The 20,435-nt window shown below is 44.7% G+C and overlaps 1 protein-coding gene across 1 annotated transcript in view; it reads right to left on the bottom strand.

Annotated features, from left to right (window-relative positions):
• The window catches only part of jmy (junction mediating and regulatory protein, p53 cofactor), a 109,789-nt gene extending 90,293 nt beyond the window's left edge, over window positions 1-19,496 (bottom strand). Inside the window, exon 1 of the mRNA XM_055631636.1 lies at window positions 18,338-19,496. Coding sequence (XP_055487611.1) covers window positions 18,338-19,159 — 822 coding nt within the window. The 5' untranslated portion in view covers window positions 19,160-19,496. The remainder of the gene's footprint in view (window positions 1-18,337) is intronic.
• Between the last annotated feature and the right edge of the window lie 939 nt (window positions 19,497-20,435).

The raw sequence follows: 20,435 nt of genomic DNA, 5'->3' as shown, positions 1-20,435 counted from the left end.
GAATAAGAACAACATTTCTCCTGCTCCTTACAAAGGAGAGGCCACTGTAATTAATTCCCTGTATTAAAAGGCTTGGGTGCACCGAAGGAATGTGATATGAAGGAAGTCCAATGAAATAATTAAAAAAAAACAATGGAAAGAATTGGAAGTAGTGCTCCATCGCACCATTTTGAATAGTGTAAAGCTGTGGAAATATAGGTCAAGATTGATCTGAAAACTATATAAAAACTCACTGACATTCCATAGAAACAAAATCAGTACTACGTACCGGCTCTCTCCCCTATATCCCTTGATTCCTTTAGCCCTAAGAGCTAAATCTAACTCTCTCTTGAAAATATCCAATGAATTGACCTCCACTGCTTTCTGTGGCAGACAATTCCACAGATTCACAACTCTCTGGGTGAAAACGTTTTTCCTCATAGAAACATAGAAAATAGGTGCAGGAGGAGGCCATTTGGCCCTTTGAGCCTGCACCTCCATTCAATATGATCATGGCTGATCATCCAACTCAGTATCCTGTACCTTCCTTCTCTCCATACCCCCTGATCCCTTTAGCCACAAGGGCCACATCTAACTCCCTCTTAAATATAGCCAATGAACTGGCCTCAACTACCTTCTGTGGCAGAGAATAGTAAGATTAAACGAGAACTTACCAGTTTGAAGTTTGATCTGTATTTTATGAGGAGTTACGATGAGGGATTACGTGAAGAACCCGCTCAGTGCGCAGGCGCGGCATACTTCCAAGCAGCGGTGTGGAATCACAGATAGACACAAGTGTTCGAAGTAAACATAGTAAAGAAAAATACATCAATTTATCGGTTTGATCCATATAATGAGGGGTGGGAGCGGAGGGCACGTAATCCCTCATCGTAACTCCTCATAAAATACAGATCAAACTTCAAACTGGTAAGTTCTCGTTTAATCTTACTATTTTACTTCGGAGTCACGTGAGTGACTACGTGAAGATTTCAAAGCTCTGTGATTTCAAACCGTGTAACAGTTTTATTTCACTCACTGCCGAAGTTCTTGAGGGAGGAAGTGTTATCGTAATCAACCAATGAATCTGTTTTTCAAGAAACAAAAAGGTATTTATTAACAATAACAAAAAATAAATTGTTCCCCCGGGCTTAAATTAAATATTTGCAGCTTCTAATTTCTTTGCTGCAAATAAATCAGGTTTCAACAACGGCTTATTATAAAATGTTCTGAATGTTGTTTCCCTCGACCATCCTGCTGTATTTAGTATGAGGTCAATAGGTGCATCCATTCTCGCTGCCGTTGATGTGGACGCTGCCCTAGTGGAATGAGATTTAAAGGTATTAATATCTATCCCGGCAGCTTTCAGTACCTGTTTTGGCCATCTTGAGATGGTTTGGCTTGTTACCCGGCCATGAGGTTTTTTGTGGCTGACCCATAAGGCTTGTTCACTCCCTCTGATGTTGTGGGTTGTGTCTATATACTGTAGTAGATGGGTCACTACACACAATTGTGGCTCTGGTGGGTAGGCCCGGAATACCACTAGTGGATTAGATGTTCCTGGCCTGCTTTGTTTCACCAGACCTTGTAGAATGAATGTGATCTGATCTGGGGTCGTCACCATGTTGTCCAGCCTCAATTTGTGTAGTGACTGGACCCTCTGAGCGGATACGAGTGCCATCAACATGAGCGTCTTTAGTGTAGATTGCTCGAGGCTGAGAGATCTGGCTGGTGGCCATTCCCTGAGGTATGTCAGGACAACACTGATGTCCCAAATATGGGTATACTTGGGCTTGGGGGGCTTGATATTATAAATGCCCCTCATCAGTTTTACCACCAGTGGATGGGATCCCATTGCCTGTTGTCCTGCTGGTTTGAGGTAAGCGGAAAGAGCACTGCGTGCTGTGTTGATGGCACTGTAGCTGATCCTTTCATGATGGTGAGATAGGCCAGGAACTCCAATACGTTGGTTACTGTGGCTGTTTCATATATTGTCCCTGTTTCCTGGCAGTACTTTTCCCATTTTTTGATGCTGGTTAAGTACTGCCTCTTGGTGGATATTCGAAGGGATGCCGACATGGTGGTGATGGTTTGTTCGGACAATCCCAGGTCCACGTAAGGTCTGTTCAAAACCTGCAACCCAGGAGTTTAATGTCTTCATGGCATGGGTGGCTTATGCCTGATACTGGGTGAGTTAATAGTCCTGGATCACTGGGAAATACCATTGGTGATTCTACCACCATGTCATGTAGTACTGGGAACCATGGCTGTGTAGGCCAGTCGGGCACCATCAAAATAGCAGAAGCAGAGTCCATCTGTATTTTGCAAAGTACCCGACTGATGAGGCAGAAGCATAGAAGAAGAAATTTCCCCAATCCAGCGTGAAGGCATCTACCGCTGCTGCCTCTGGGTCTGGTTCCCAAGCGACATACATAGGTAACTGGTGATTTAGTCTTGATGCAAATAAATCGATATCTGGCGTTCCATATTGCTTGATAACTTTAGCAAATACTTTAGGGTTTAACATCCATTCGATGTTATCATTGAATTTGCGTGACCTGGTGTCTGCCATTGTGTGTGTTTAGCTTACCTGGTAGTTAGGTAGCTGAAAGCCAAATATGTCTTTCGACACACCATTGCCAAATCATATTGACCAATTTGTCGCATGATAAAGATTTTATGTCGCCCATATGGTTAATATAAGCCACCACCGTAGTATTATCAATTTGTAACCGAACATGCAAGTGCTGCATATTGGATGCATATGATTTTAAACCATAAAAGGCGCCCAACATTTCTAAATAGTTAATGCCCAATGTAAATAGTAATGATGACTCTGGGTTAGTCCATCTACCACCTGTGCTGGATATGGAGTTAGTTGCTCCCCAGCCTTGAGCACTGGCATCTGTCTGAAGGACTAAAGTAGGGTTAGTGATGATAATAGGGCTGAAACTATGCCAAACATTTTTTGTCCACCATTGTAGCTCTGATATTGCTTCAGTGGGGAATTTCATGACACGATCATAGTGACCTCTATGTCGTTTTAGTGCCTGTACCTTTGCTCTTTGTAAATTTTGATAGTGCAAAGGTCCAAATTGTGTAGCCGGAAATGCTGCTACCATTTTCCCAATCACTGTTGCTACTTGTCGAATAGTTGGTCTTTTGTTGACCTTTAAATTATTGCATGATTGTGCTAATCCAACCATTTTTTCTCTCGGCAAGGTAACAGTCATATGGACTGAGTTAATTGTGAAACCCAGGTAGTCCATGATAGTGGATGGATTTAACTTAGATTTATCTGGATGTAGGACGAACCCCAGAGTTTCAAGGAGCTGTTTTGTAGCTGAGACTGCTGCCACAGCCAGTTCCATTGTTTTCCCCACTATGAGGATATCATCCAAATATGCCATGACAATATGTTTTTGTTTCCTTAGTATTGCCATGGCTGGCTTCAATATTTTTGTGAATAATCTTGGGGCTGAAGTGAGTTCATTTGGCAATGCTTTGTACTGCCACAGCTGCCCCATCCAGATAAATTTTAGGTATCTGCTATGATCCTTGTGTATGGGTATTAGATAGTAAGCATCTTTAAGATCAATGCTTGCCATGAAGTATCCTTTGGAAATCAGTTGTCTGGCAGTAACAAATGTTTCCATTTTGAAATGTATATACTTAACAAACTTGTTTAGTGATGTTAAGTCAATGATGATGCGACATCCACCATCTTTTTTGGTTTTAGTGAATATATTGGATACAAATTCCAAGGGTTCATGTTTAGTCTTTCTATGACACCCTTTGTGATAAGTCTCAGCTTGTCCCTCCCGTTGCTCTTTGACGGAGGGAGAAAATACCCTTTGGGGCCAATGTTGAACTGGCGGCGTTTTTTCTTATATAAACTGAATTTTATATCCACTAATGCTGTTGAGTATATACTTGTCACTCGTGACTGTACCCCATGCTTCTTTAAACAAGTGTAATCTCCCCCCTGTTAGTAAAACACCCTTATTCTCTATATGCTGGTAGGAACCAGACCCACCTACCTCCATGGTTATTGGCGATTCTGTTTCCTCATTTTCTTGAAGGTTTTGTTCTGACGTGCTGGCGATGTTGGGGGGAGGCGCATTTTCCAGGGGGTCCGCTCCGGGCCCTGATCTAAAAAAGATCTTTGGGGATAATGTGCGGACCCCAAGCGTTCACCAGTCCCATATTGCGGACGTCGACTGGTGGATGCCGTGGGGTGCTGCCGCTTGGGTATCGGAGGTCTTGGTTTGCTCGTCCCGGGGCCTGCCCTCATGAGGCCGAAAGTTTTCGATGCTTCCTCCATCTCCTTCAGTTTTTTATTGAGGTCTTTCCCAAATAGCAGAGCGTCCGTCTCCGCAGCTGGGGCTCTACACAACCCAGCAAATTTGGGATTGAGGGCAGGTCTTATGATTTCCCTCCGGAGATTGTTAATCTCAAACTGTGTGGTACACATTAATGCCAGCACATCCTGCTGGCAGGTATCCATCTCCGTGGTCTCCACGGAACGAGCAAAGGCTGTGATGGCCGACGTCAGGAGCCTTAGGATCCGCTGTAGCTTAAGTTCTTGGGTCCGGATGTGTGACCCCACATGCCCCCAGATTTGGCTGTTTACACTTTTGACTTTGAGGGCCTCACAGTTTTCTGGTGCTGTGTGTTGTTCTAGCACCTCAGCGAGCACCTTTTCCAGTAATGGTTTGTTCGAAAGATGGTTGATGCTGGCCGCCATTCTTGGTTCCAGCGGTGCTCCAGCCCGTGGGGTTGCTACAAAGCGGTCCACCACACCCAGCAGCTCTTCCTGCTCCTGCACCCCTTGCATACTCCCGAATTCGTCCGCCTGCCCCTGTTGCAGACCAGCCCAGCCCTGGTCACCAATGCTAGCCTCCAGTAATGAGGGAGCAGAGGGCAGTGCACAAGACACTGTGGAGGAGGTACCTGTCCTTCCTCCCCGGGAGCGCTCTTGCTGCGTGTCCCGGTGGAGCACCTGCTCCAGGAGCTGCTGAATGCAGCTCAGGCGGCTGTCTCTCCTCCGCTTTGGTGGAGACATGTCCCCCTCCGACGAATCGGAGATGACCGGCCGGTTGGACTTCCTGGTCGCTTTCCCAGTCCGCCGTGCAGGCTTTAGCGAGACTGGGCTTGGCTCGGTCTCGGGGATAGCGAAACGCTCTGAGAGCGACGCTGCCGCCGGTTGCTGCCCCACTGGAATAGAACACTCCTCTGGTGGAGTTAGAGCGGGGGCAGTTCTCTTTGAGAGTCTTCTATGTTGTGTAGACATTCTGTAAGCAAACACAACTCCAACTCTCCTCCGTTAGTTTTTGCACGCACCGTATACTTACCTGACGGTCCGTTTTTAAAGTGCAGCTGGAGAGCCTAACTCCAGCTGCCGCCGCTGTTGCACTGCTGGCGTAATGCCGCGCCTGCGCACTGAGCGGGTTCTTCACATAGTCACACGTGACTCCAAAGTAAAATTCCAGAGATAGGACTCATCTCAGTCCTAAATGGCCTACCTCTTATTCTTAAACTCTGACCCCTGGGTCTGGACTCCCCCAACATCAGGGCCATTTTTACTGCATCACCCTGTCCAATCCTCCTAAGGATTTATATGTTTGTTTAAGATCCCCTCTCATCTTTTTAAATTCCAACAAATACAAGCCCAGTTAACCCATTCGTTCATCATATGTCAGTCCTGCCATCCCGGGAATTCACCACATAAACCTACGCTGCGCTTCCTCAATGACAAGAATGTCCTTATTCAAATTAGGAGACCAAAATTGCACACTATACTCCAGGTGTGGTCTCACCAGGGCCCTGAACAACTGCAGTAGGACCTCCTTGTTCCTAAACTCAAATCCTCTTGCAATGAAGACCAACATGCCATTAGCTTTCTTCACTGCCTGCTGTACCTGCATGCTTACTTTCAGTGACTGATGTACAAGCACACCCAGGTCTCGTTGCACCTCCCCTTCTTCTACTCTGACATAATTCACATAATAATCTGCCTTCCTGTGGATAACCAATGTGGATAACCTCACTTTTATCCACATTATACTGCATCTGCCATGCTTCTGCCCACTCACCCAATCTATCCAAGTCACCCTGCAGCCTCATAGCATCCTCCTCGCAACTCACACTGCCACCCAGCTTTGTGACTTCCGCAAAGTTGGAGATGTTGCATTTAATTCCCTTGTTTAAATCGTGAATATATATTGTCAACAACTGGGGTCCCAGCACTGAGCCTTGTGGCATCCCACTAGTCACTGCTTGCCATTCTGAAAAGGGCCCGTTAATTCCTACTCTTTGCTTCCTGTCTGCCAACCAGTTCTCTATCCATGTCAATATCCTACCCCAATACCACATGCTCTAATTTTGCACCCAAATCTCGTATGTGGGAACTTGCCAAAGGCTTTTTGAAAGTCCAGATATACCACATCCACTGGCTCTCCCTTATCCATTCTATTTGTTACACCCTCAAAATATTCCAGATTAGTCAAGCATGATTTCCCCATCATAAATCTTTGACTGATCCCGTCACTGCTTTCTAAATGCACTGCTATAACATCTTTAATAATCGACTCCAGCATATTCCCCACTACCGATGTAAAGCTAACTGGTCCATAATTCCCCGTTTTCTCTCCCCATCCTTTCTTAAAAAGTCGGGTTACATTGGCTACCCTCCAGTCCACGGGAACTGATCCAGAGTCAAGAGAACATTGGAAAATGATCACCAATGCACCCACGATTTTTAGGGCCGCCTCCTTGAGTACTCTGGATGCAGACCATCAGGCCCTGGGGATTTATCTGCCTTCAGTCCCAACAGTTTACCTAACACCATTTCCTAGCTAATGTGGATTCCCCTCAGTTCCTCCCTCCCACTAGATCCTTGGTCCCCTAGTATTTCTGGGAGTTTGTTTGTGTCTTCCATAGTGAAGACAGACCCAAAGTGCTAATTTAACTGTTATGCCATTTCCTTGTTTCCCATTATAAATTCACCTGTCTCTGACTGTAAGGGACCTACATTAGTCTTCACTAATCTTTTCCTTTTTACATACCTAAAGAAACTTTAACTTTTACTTCTCTACATAGACTTTTGTATTGTAAATTACTAACCACATAATAATATAGTAATTGTCCATAAGTTTGCTACCCTGCCGACCAGCAATCATCGTTTACAAGTTGAAAACGTCATATTCCCATATCTATATACTTCTGAACAATTAATGGTCCCAAATCATTCCCTGTAGAATTGGGAAGGGATTTTTAGGATCCAGTGCCAGGTCATATCCAAATGCTGAAGTAATAGCAGGACAGGCAGCATTTCTGAAGAGAAGGAATGGGTGACGTTTCAGGTCGAGACCCTTCTTCAGACTAAGAGTCAGGGGAGAGTGAAACTAGAGATAATGGAAGCATACAAAGAGCATGTAAAGTGTAAAAAGGACAAATCAAAGCAGATGATGATCAAGGAAATGTACAATGGTTCGGCTTTGGTGAGTAAGTTGCAGGTTAACATTAAGCTGATGGTATACATTGATTAACATTAATGAGATGCTGCTATAGATCATTTAAATCCTATATCGTTTAATCACACTGTGCCAGTGGTAGATTGGACAAATATTAATTGCTGGTATTGGGTCCAATGACACAATTTAAACAGATAATAATTTTTTGAATTTTGCTGGCCTCCACTATTCAACAGCTATGTTGATGGTCAAGAGACTTAAAATAATCAGGTAAAGCAATCCCGTTGTTTCCATAGCCAGTTTATAATTGGTAAGGTTCAGCTTCTAATGATATAATTATTGAGAAGTTCAAGAAAGCTGATAGTATCTGGTTTTCCTAAATGGCATTTGCTAGCGCCTTGCACAGAAAGAATGCTATTTATCATTTCTCAATAATGTTTTAGATTTCATCAGGATACTGCTGTAGGTTGCTAGGGCATTGCAAGAATTGAGAATCGTTGAAATCTGCACAATTGACAAAACAAACCGAATTCTAGACTAATGATAGATACGTTGTTAATAAAATAAATGAAGATAGTCAAACCACAGGCATGTCCAGCAGTTGTTGTCCCGGGGGGTGTCGAGACTAGCCTTCATTTTTCTTTAGGCTTAACCTTGGAATGGTTTTCTCTTGGACCTACCTATCTCCCATCGCTTTTGATAGAATTCTTTTAATTTAGTTATATTTAATTATATTTAGTGTCCTCTATGTTTTTATTGTAGTATTTGGGCAAATCACACAAGCTAATACGCCTGTTAAATCTTAAAAACAAAAGAAATAACTAGAAGGTTTTATATCTATGATTTGTCAGTTCAAAAATGAAGGAAAATTATTGAAGGATAAATGTAATAAAACCAATGAGAGTGGTTTCGTACTACTTAAATGAAAAAAAAACTGAAAATACTTTTACTTCCAATAGGTTTTTACAAACATATTACAGTTAACATGCTGTTTCTACTCAATTGCATAATATTAAGCAGAATAGCAAAAGCTTATTGTACAGGAATTAAGATTGACTTAATTTAACAGTGGACTGACTCATGGTTTAGTTTAATTTTAACAATATATTCTACACTCTTGCATAAACTGTTATAAGAGGTAGCTTTTCCTATCCCAACTTTTTTTAAATTTGTGCTGACAAAAGCCAGGCATACGAGTCAGAAATCTGAAGTTATGGTAGCAGTATTTAGAGCTTCAGAACAACAATGAAAAGCTCACTATAACCAAACCTACAGATGCTTTTAAATAGAAATTTATGTCAACGACTGACAACCTACAACTAATTCTTCGTTATTGCTAGAAAATTGATGTCCAAATTTAGAAAAATGAAAATGCTCAAAATTGGAAGAAAAACAATAATAGCCTTTTTAGTATTAGGATTATATTATTCAGCTACATTATAGCATTTAAAAGCTATCGACAAAAATAAAAAAACAGTGCTTTAGAATCTTAGAAATTACATCAAACAAGAAAGTATGTGGCACACATATTTAATTTGTTTTGTTTTCAATTTTGATGGAAAGTTATGAATATTTCCTCATCCATCAATTTCCTTTTAAATGCTGAAGAGTTTATTTTAAGTAAGATTAATTTTATTTTATGAATACTTTGACTATTAATGATATCCTGACTGACATACCACCCCACCAATGTAGCAAAAAAAAAAAAGGTAAATTTCAAATTGCTCTTTTTAGAACTTGCCTGCACACCAAGTAGCTATTGTGATTCCTACACTACAATGGTTCTATTTTCATCTGCTGTAAAACATTTGGGGTGTTCCATTACGGAAATGAATGCTGTTGTACAATTGCAAATCATTCATTCCTTATGCAGCTAAATAACTTTTAATCCTAAATTTACTTTTGTTAACAACAGCATTGGAAACCTGCATATATATTTTTTTCAAATTTCCAGTGTAAAAAATCCTCAGCACCAATTTTTCTTCTTTGTTTTATTTATGATGCCAAAGTGTTTGGGAGGTTGTTATAAACCTTTGCAGCAACAAAGCTCAGTTAATAATACTTTCGGAACTTGAAGATGCAAGTCAAATTCCAATTCCTTGAGGATAAAATTCTAGGATGGTGACTATAATTTCAACATTGATTTATAGTAAATGAACACCAGTGCAGTAGTAAGCTCCACACTATCAAATATGCCATCTTTAGAGGGGCAAGGCAATGTAAGAATTTAGAACTGCAGAAGTCCTCCGGCCCTTTATGCCTGCTCACATATATCACTGCTGGTCTTCTACCTCAGCACTATTTTCCCGCTGTACCCATATTCCTTGATTCCTTTAATATTCAAAAAGATACCCATATCTTTTTTTAATTAATCAAAAGACAGAGTGGCCTCAGCAGAAAATTCCTAAGATTCACAACCTGCTGTTGCAACTGGGAGCAAAATGCACTTTAAAATTTCTCAATAGTGCTTCTTTTCAGTTGGCATGTAGATTGATGATGAATACACATCAAATCCATTCAAGCAACAAGTACAGGCAAATCAGAAGACATGCAAACCCGCATTTATTCTACCAAAAGTGGCTGGTCATAGAAATTAAAAGCAATCTAGGTTAGGAAATAATTCTGACTGCATGGCAGGTTGAACATGACTTTTTATTAAGTTTTATAGTATTCAAAAATATAAACTTTAGCCTTAATCTAATGTACAAACCAAACACAATCAACACAATGGGACAGTGAAGTTATTTAGTTTGTAAAGAATTGAGATGCAAAGTTCAGGATTTGAGATGCCTTGATTTTTGAACATAAACTTGTTTTCTCCTTTCTCAGATGCAGCCTAACTTGCTGAATGTTTTGTGTTTTTATATTATCAGATTTCTGATAAAAATCCAAATTTCACAGATGGCAATAACAGCTGGTTTTACTTGTCAATACCAGCATCGGGCTATTCTACAGTGATATAGCTTGTGTTTGCAGAAGTGCTTGACAAGTAAGTAGATCATATTTCTTACTTCAGAAGTCACCAGGTGGTGGGGAGATAAAGTCAAAAACAATGAAATGCAACGGTTTCAGTGTTCCAGAATAAGTCAAGTTTAATGTCATATGCACTAGGACAGGTACAAGTGAAAATCTTGTTTTCAGCAGCATCTCAAGTATATAGACTCAGATACAAACAACACTTTAAGTATAATGTAGGATTAATTTGGATAACTACAAAAAGGATTAAGTGTATTGTTAATTTGGTACTGCAAGTAAATCAATTTATTAAATGCTAGTTCCACTGCCGTGTCCTACTTCAGCTAGAAACCGACTGACTCCCACAGCAACCTTGACTACACCCCTCCTCCCACCCTGCCTCTTGCGAGGTCGGTACCCCTTATTTCACCATAACCACCGTATCTGCACCCGAGATGAGGGTTTCCACCCCCAAGACATCAGAAATTTATTCTTTCTGCAATCAATATGGCGTGTGCCTTTTCCCCATATCCCTTAGAAAAACATAGAAACATAGAAAATAGGTGCAGGAGTCGGCCATTCGGCCCTTCGAGCCTGCACCGCCATTCAATATGATCATGGCTGATCATCCAACTCAGTATCCTGTATCTGGCTTCTGTTCATACCCCCTGATCCCTTTAGCCACAAGGGCCACATCTAACTCCCTCTTAAATATAGCCAAATGAACTGGCCTCAACTACCTTCTGTGGCAGAGAATTCCAGAGATTCACCACTCTCTGTGTGAAAAATGTTTTCCTCATCTCGGTCCTAAAAGGTTTCCCCCTTATCCTTAAACTGTGACCCCTTGTTCTGGACTTCCCCAACATCGGGAACAATCTTCCTGCATCTAGCCTGTCCAACCCCTTAGGAATTTTGTAAGTTTCTATAAGATCCCCCCTCAATCTTCTAAATTCTAGCGAGTACAAACCAAGTCTATCCAGTCTTTCTTCATATGAACGTCCTGACATCCCAGGAATCAGTCTGGTGAACCTTCTCTGTACTCCCTCTATGGCAAGAATGTCTTCCCTCAGATTAGGAGACCAAAACTGTACGCAATACTCCAGGTGTGGTCTCATCAAGACCCTGTACAACTGCAGTAGAACCTCCCTGCTCCTATACTCATTTTGCTATGAATGCTAACATACCATTCGCCTTCTTCATTGCCTGCTGCACCTGCATGCCTACTTTTAATGACTGGTGTACCGTGACACCCAGGTCTCGTTGCATCTCACCTTTTCCTAATCGGCCACCATTCAGATAATAGTCTACTTTCCTGTTTTTGCCACCAAAGTGGATAACCTCACATTTATCCACATTATACTGCATCTGCTATGCATTTTCCCACTCACCCAGCCTATCCAAGTCACCTTGCAGCCTCCTAGCATCCTCCTCACAGCTAACACTGCCCCCCAGCTTCGTGTCATCCGCAAACTTGGAGATGTTGCATTCAATTCCCTCGTCCAAATCATTAATATATATCGTAAATAGCTGGGGTCCCAGCACTGAGCCTTGCGGTACCCCACTAGTCACTGCCTCCCATTGTGAAAAGGGCCCGTTTACTCCTACTCTTTGCTCCCTGTCTGCCAGCCAGTTCTCTATCCTCTATCTCTTGAGTTAGCTAGCCCCTAGAGCTCTATCTAACTCTCTTAAATTCATCCACTGAATTGTCCTCTGCTGCCTTCTGTGGCAGATAATTCCACAAATTCACAACTCTCTGGGTGAAAACGTTTTATCTCATCTCAGTTTTAAATAGCCTTCCTTTTATTCTTAGACTGTGGACCCTGGTTCTGGACTCCAACATTGGGAACATTTTTCCTGCATCTAGCTTGTCCAGTCCTTTTATATGTTTCTATAAGAATCCCTCTCATCCTTCTAAATTCCGGTGAATACAAGCCCACTCTTTCCAATCTTTCCTCTTCTGGCAGTCCCGCCATACCGGGGATTAACCTCGTAAACCTACGCTGCACTGCTTCAATAGCAAGGATGTCCATCCTCAAATTAGTAGACCAAAACTCCAGATGTGGTCTCGAATGAAACGTCACTCATTCCTTCTCTCCAGAGATGCTGCCTCATCCGCTGAGTTACTCCAGCATTTTGTGTCTACGTCCGACACCCAGCTCTCGATACACTTCCCTTTTCCTAATCTGACAGCATTGAGATAATAATCTGCCTCCTTATTCTTGTTGCCAAAGTGGATAACCTCACATTTATCTACATTATACTGCATCTACCATGCATCTGCCCACTCACTCAAACTGTCCAGGTCAACCAGGTGCAACCTCCTAGCATCCTCTTCACAGTTCACTCTGCCACCCAGCTTTGTGTCATCTGCAAATTTGCTAGTGTTACTTTGAATCCTATCATCGAAACCATTAATATATATTTTAAGTAGTTGCGGGTCCCAGCACCGAGCCTTGCGGCACTCCACTCGCCACTATCTGCCATTCTGAGATGGACCCGTTTATTCCTACTCTTTGTTTCCTGTCTGCCAACCAATTCTCTATCCATGTCAATACCATGTGCTCTAATTTTGTGCACTAATCTCCTGTGTGGGACCTTATTAAAGGCTTTCTGAAAGTCCAGAAACACTACATCCACTGGCTCTCCTTCATCCATTTTACTTGTGACATCCTCAAAAAATTCCAGAAAATTAGTCAAGCAGGATTTCCGCATGCTGACTTGGACCAATCCTGTTACTTATATCCAAATGCACTGTTATTACTTCTTTAAAGGGGTCAAGGAAAGAGCGTTCACTTTTCGGCCGTTTCAACCAATCTTTCCACGACCTCGCACAAGAAGCGACAAGGCAAACACCACTGTATGCAGATGCCGAGAAGTGTGTTCAGCTCTGGCTGAACAACTTCTAATCTTGTGTGTGGATTCGATAAGAAGAAGACTTCTTTAATAATTGACTCCAGCATCTTGCCCACCACCGATGTCAGGCTAACTGGTCTATAATTCCCCGTTTTCTCTCTCGCTCCTTTCTTGAAAAATGGGTTAACTTTAGCTACCCTCCAATCTACAGGAACTGATCCTGAATCTATAGAACACTGGAAAATGATCACCGATGCGTTCACGATTTCTAGAGCCACCTCCTTGAGTAATCAATCAAATCAATCAGTTTTATTCATCAAATGAATTTGCCAGCAGCGGTACAATAATAATAATAATAATAATAAATTTTATTTATGGGCGCCTTTCAAGAGTCTCAAGGACACCTTACAAAAATTTAGCAAGTAGAGGAAAAACATGTAAGCGGAATGAAATAAATAGTAGAGACATGACTAGTATACAAATTAAAGACAGAATTCAATTCAAAACACAATACGAGGCAATTCAAGCACAGATGAAAAGGGAGGGGGATGTGGGGCTAAGGATAGGCAGAGGTGAAGAGATGGGTCTTGAGGCGGGACTGGAAGATGGTGAAGGACACGGAATTGCGGATCAGTTGGGGGAGGGAGTTCCGGAGCCTGGGATCTGCCCTGGAGAAGGCTCTATCCCCAATGAAAAAGAACACACTAAAACATAACAAAAAATTAACACAAACATCCACCACAGCATTCATCACTGTGGTGGAAGGAACAAAAATTGGCCAGTCCTCCTCCATTTTTCCCCGTGGTCGGGACGTCAACCCTCCGCAGCTGCCGCTGTGGGGCGTCCAGATGAGTAGACAAGGTAAAAAGTCCAGAATCGGCGTTTCCCTACCGGAGACCGGCTTCAGGTTGGTGTAGGCTGCAGGCCGGTTAACGAAGATTTAAAATTCCCGCCGCGCTGCAGCCAGAAGCACCGCAGACCGCAGGGCCGACGGTCGAAGTTCCCCTCCAGTGATCCCCGGCGAGGGACCCCGTTCCTGATGGCAAGGCCCCGCCGCGCCCATGGGCCGGCGGTTGGAACTTCTTCTTCTCCCGGGTCCCCAACAAGGGATCCCAGGCTGAGGACGCCATGCCAGCTGGAGCTCTGCAGACTGCGGCTTCAGGCTGCCGCAGGCCAACGAACGGAGCGCTCCCCTCTGGCGAGGGCTCGCCTGCTCCGTGACCATGAGTCCACGCTGCGCCCGCTGCTGAAGCCCCGGGTGCGTCTCCGGTAAAGGCCGCCCGATCCTCGATGTTAGGCCACGGGGGAGGCGACATGGAAAATGTCGCCTCTCCATGGAGGAGGCGACCAAAGCGGTTTCCCCCTTACCCCCGCACACCACCCCCCACACAAGACACACTGAGAAACATTAAAAACATACATTTAAACACACTAAAAAAATTTAAAAAGTAGAAAAAACGGACATGCTGCTGGCAGGGTTGCCGGCTTGCAGCGCCCCCACTGACCCTGGGATGCAGACCATCAGCCCCTGAGGATTTATCAGCCTTCAGTCCCATCAGTCTACCAATACTATTTCTCGCCTAATGCAAATTTATTTCAGTTCCTCTGTCTCCCTCGATCCTCCATCCTCTAGAATCATCTGGGAGATTGGTTCTGTCTTCACTAAGGAAAACATAAACCAAGCGGAGGTTGGGTGATCGTTTCGCCGAACACCTCCGCTCGGTCCGCAATAACCAAGCTGACCTCCCGGTGGCTCAGCACTTCAACTCCCCCTCCCACTCCGTCTCCAACCTCTCTGTCCTGGGTCTCCTCCATGGCCACAGCGAGCAGCACCGGAAATTGGAGGAACAGCACCTCATATTCCGTTTGGGGAGTCTGCATCCCGGGGGCATGAACATCGAATTCTCCCAATTTTGTTAGTCCTTGCTGTCTCCTCCCCCTCCTCAGCCCCCCTGCTGTCTCCTCCCATCCCCCAGCCTTCGGGCTCCTCCTCCTCCTTTTCCCTTTCTTGTCCCCGCCCACCCCCGTCCCCGATCAGTCTGAAGAAGGGTTTCGGCCGGAAACGTTGCCTATTTCCTTCGCTCCATAGATGCTGCTGCACCCGCTGAGTTTCTCCAGCTTTTTTGTGTAATAAACAAAGTACCTGTTCAACTGTTCTGCCATTTCCTTGTTCCCCATCATAAATTCACCTTTTTCAGTCTTCAAGGGATCCACATTTGTCTTTACTAATCTTTTTCTCTTAACATACCTAAAGAAGCTTTTACTATCCTTCTTTATATTCTTGGTCAGCTTAGCCACATACTTCATCTTTTCACCCCGTAGTGCCCTTTTTGTTACCGTCTGTTGTCCTTTGAAAGTTTCCCAATCCTCTGGCTTCCCGCTACTCTTTGCTATGTTATACACCTTTTCTTTTAGTTTTATTCCATCCATAACTTCCCTTGTCAGCCACGGTTGCCCTTTAGGATCTTTCTTCCTCTTTGGAATGAAATGATCCTGCATCTTCTGGATTTTGCCCAGAAATTCCTGCCATTGCTGTTCCATCGTCATTCCTGCTAGGAACCTTTTCTAGTCGACCTTGGCCAAGTACTCTCCCATGCCTTCCTAGTCCCCTTTGTTCAACTGCATCACTGACACTTCTGATTTAACCTTCTCCCTCTCAAATTACAGATTAAAACTTATTTATGGTCACTACTTCCTAGCGGTTCCTTTCCCTTGAGTTCCTTTATTAAATCTCGTTCATTACACATCCCTCAATCCAGAATTGCCTTTTCTCTGGTAGGCTCCAGTACAAGCTGCTCTAAGAATCCATCTCGGAGGCACTCTACAAACTCCCTTTCCTGCGGTCCAGAACCAACCTGATTTTCCCAATCTACCTGCATATTGAAATCTCCCATAACCACAGTGGCATTATCGCCAATAACCACAGTGGATACCTGCCAATTCTTACTTCTGCTGCAACCTGTACCCTATATCCAGGCTACTGTTTGAGGGCCTGTAGATAACTCCCATTAGTGTCTTCTTACCATTACAATTCCTCAATTCTATCCACAGCGACTCTACATCGTCAGTCCCTATGTCACCCCTCGCAAGGGACTGAATTTCATCCATCCATCACCAACTGTCTGTCCTTTCTATAGGACGTATAACCCTGAATATTCAGTTCCAAGTCCCGATCCTCCTGTAGCCATGTCTTTGTAATCCCCACAATGTCATGCCTACCAATCTCTAACTGAGCCTCAAGCTCATCCACTTTACTTCTTATACCGTGCATTCATACATTATACTTTTAATCCATTACTCACCTCACCTTTCACATCGATTCCTATTTCATTTGGCCATACTCTCCTATCCCTGCATGAGCTTTCTGCCCCATTAATTCTGGTCCTTACCTTTCACTCCACCAGTCTCTGCAACCAACACCTTATTATCCGATATTACTGCCACCATCAATGTGATCCCACCACCAATCACATCTTCCCATCCGCATGCCTTTCCATTTTCTGGAGAGACCGTTGCCTTTGTAACTCATTGTTTCACCCATTCCTTCGAACCCAACCCTCCCCGCTCCTCAGACACTTTTCCCAGCAACCGCAGGAGATGTAACACCTGTCCCTACACCTGCTCTCTCAGTTCCATCCAGGAAACCCCAGTTGTCTTCCAGATGAGTCAGAGATCACATACATCTCACCCAACCTTGTCTATTGCATTTGGTGCTCCTGATGTGTCCGCCTTTACATCGGCGAGATCAAGCGTAGACAAAATCACCATTTCACCAAACCATTGTGCTCTGTCCTCCAAAGCCGAGAGAAGCGTCTGATTGTTAACCATTTAAACGTCCCTTCCCATACCGACCTTTCTGTCCTTGGCCTCCTCGAGTGTGGCAAGCCCAAAATGGAAGAACCATACCTCAGATTTTGCTTGGGGAGTGTACAACCAATGCTCAATTCTTCAATTTCAAGTGCTATCTCTCTCTTCCCCTATATTTCCCCTCTCCCCCCCCCCCCCCACCTCAGTGTGCATGCATTTTTCCGACCCATATACCGGCACCACAGCCACAACTGTCCCTTTCTCCTTGCATATCTCATCCTCGAATCTCATATTTCCATTTGAAACGTTTCTTTCCATCTATATCCCTCCCGACTGCTATAATGTTTACCTCTGCTCTTTATTTACCGGACTTCCTTTTATTTACATATCCCCTCTAGCCTTTTTCACTCATTCCACCCATCCTCCAATCACTCGCTCCTCACCTGCATCCAGCTGTGTAGGAAGTAATTGCAGATGCTGGTTTATACCAAAGATAGACCCAAAATGCTAGAGTAACTCAGCGAGTCAGGCAGCATCTCTGGAAAAAGGGGTTGAAGAAGGGTTCTGACTCAAAACATCACCGACCCTTTTTCTCCAGAGATGCTGACTGGACCCCTGAGTTACTCCAGCCATTTCCGTCTATCTTCAGACATCACTTCCCAGCCTTTGCTCATCCCCACCTCCTTTCCAACAATCTCCCCACTATTCCCATTCGGCTGAGGAAGGGTCTCCATGCACAAGGTCATCTGTCCATTCTCAACAGATGCTTAATGACCAATTGAGTTCTTCCAGCACTTTGTATGTTACTCACGATTCCAGCACCTGCCGTTTCTTATGTCTCTACTGCCATTTTTATTAGTTTATCTGAGGCTGATTTTCAACATTTAAAGGTAATTATCCAAATTCATCTTGAAAAATAACAGATGTAGGAAGGAACTGCAGATGCTTGTTTAAACCGAAGATATAGACACAAAAAGCTGGAGTAACTCAGCGGGTGAGGCAGCATCTCTGGCGAAAAGGAATAGGTGACATTTTGGGTTGAGACTTGACCCAAAACATTTCTATCTTCTATGAAAAATAACAGGTTGTGTCTCACATGAAGGATTCAACCTTACACTAAAAAAAGGGAATGCTGTTCCATATTTGTTTATATTATTAATCCGAAGTGGGCATAATTAATTTGGTGACCAATAACTCATGTCATTACAAACAATAATTTATGTAATTACAAGAAAATTAATTTTTGTCATATAAAAATATCAACGTCTCACCTCGTGTAATCGTTTTTTCGCTCTCTGCAGTACCTCTTCGTATCCTTTTTGCCTCAGTTCACTCAAACTCTCATAATACTCATCTGGGTTGTCATTTTCAGTAAACAAGAGATGAGAGAGGATTTTCCATCCACAAATATCCAGAGCATGGCTAAGATAAACTTGAAGCTGGTAGCAAAGCACGTCCATCTCTTCATCAATCACTTCAGAGGCTCCAAACAGCACTGACCACATCCCAGAAGGCTCTTCAGGAAATATCGGTAAACAAGGCTCCAACTCTGAATTGACAGCACAAAGTTGTTGATGGATAGATCTCAAATCCTGGAAGGAGAACAGTCCAGCCCAACTGCTGTCATCCAGGTCCATAACATCTTTATCTTGATCCCGGTCCACTTGATCAGAATCTTGAGTAAGGGTAGGGTCTACCACTTTGCCATCTTCCAAAGGGATCTCAGAAACCCCTCGACTCTTGGTTCCAGTTTCTCCTGGAGGTGGACTCCTGCTGCTGGTCCCTCCTCGAGATGGTCTTCTGGCCCCAACCACTTTCCGAGATGGACTCTTGACCCTAGCAGAGGATCGAACCGGACTCTTGACCAGGACGTCCTGTGGCACCTGGACCTCCTCTTCTCCTCTTGCACCATGGTCCCGGGCCCCGATTTTCTTCCTCTGCACCGTCCTGTTGTGACACGTAATGGCAAACTTTCCTTCCACTTCATTCCAGGCCACGATGAAAACAAACCTGTGTTTTACCTTCTCGTCGAAGGCGTTGGGTCGGACGGCCACCCAGTCGGACTCCAAGTTGTCCTCCGCGGCGAACGACATCGTCTACTCCGTCCGATGGCTGGAGAACAAGGCAGCACGATCCTCATCCGTTACAAGTTGGGAGCTGGACCAGCCATCTTGGTCGAAAGGGTTGCGCCGCCACCACCACCTCCGTCTTCTTCTTCTTCTCCTTGCAGCTCAGAGTGCTCCACCATCCAGAGCCATCGGTGGACGGCCGTGGCGCTACTCGGCGGCGGTAAGTTGTTGTTGTTGCTGCCGCTCTCCAGAAAGATCTCCGAGACAATGCGGGACTCTTCGCATCACGTGTCAGCGTCTGTTTACAAACCGTCGCGTCAGCCGCGTGCCGTTGGAACCCCCTCCTCCTCCTCTCTCTATGACGATGACGACAGCGGCTCCGGAGCCCCCCGCGCTCACTCTCACGCTCACTCCCCCCCCCCCCCTCCCCCTCCCCCCACCCTCCCGGATCCTCGTCCGCGCGCCGCGGTTGTCGATTCAACTCCCAACCGCCGCCGCCGCCGCGAGCGCACGCAATGTTGTTCTCCTCAGCTGCCCGCTGACGTCAGCGCGTATAGGGTGACGTGTCGCCGTGGCTCCGACCGCTGGTGGGTGGGAAAGGAGGGGGGGGGGAGAGAGAGAAGGATGCAGGTGAGTGACAATGTGACAGTGAGAGGGAGAGGGATAGAAACATAGAAATTAGGTGCAGGAGTAGGCCATTCTGCCCTGCGAGCCTGCACCGCCATTCAATATGATCATGGCTGATCATCCAACTCAGTATCCTGTACCTGCCTTCTCTCCATACCCCCTGATCCCCTTAGCGACAAGGGCCACATCTAACTCCCTCTTAAATATAGCCAATGAACTGGCCTCAACTACCCTCTGTGGCAGAGAGTTCCAGATGGGTGGAGGGAGTGAGTTACGGAGGGAGGGAATGATGGATGGAGGGGGTGTGTTATGGAGGGAAGGAGGGAGTGAGTGACGGAGAGAGGGAATGATGGATGGAGTGAGTGAGTTATGGAGGGAGGGAATGATGGATGGAGGGAGTGAGTGAGTTATGGAGGGAGGGAATGATGGATGGAGGGAGTGAGTGAGTTATGGAGGGAAGGAGGGAGTGAGTGACGGAGAGAGGGAATGATGGATGGAGGGAGTGAGCTATAGAGGGAGGGAGTGAGTGACGGAGAGAGGGAATGATGGATGGAGGGGGTGAGTGAGTTATGGAGGGAGGGAATGATGGATGGAGGGAGGGAGGGAGTGATGGATGGAGGGAGTGACGGAGAGAGGGAATGATGGATGGAGGGAGTGAGTGAGTGATGGAGGG

Source organism: Leucoraja erinacea, chromosome 3, assembly GCF_028641065.1.
Source record: "Leucoraja erinacea ecotype New England chromosome 3, Leri_hhj_1, whole genome shotgun sequence".
Classification (NCBI taxonomy): domain Eukaryota; kingdom Metazoa; phylum Chordata; class Chondrichthyes; order Rajiformes; family Rajidae; genus Leucoraja; species Leucoraja erinaceus.
Note: the sequence above shows the minus strand (reverse complement) of the source record. Positions and strands in the feature narration are given on the sequence as shown.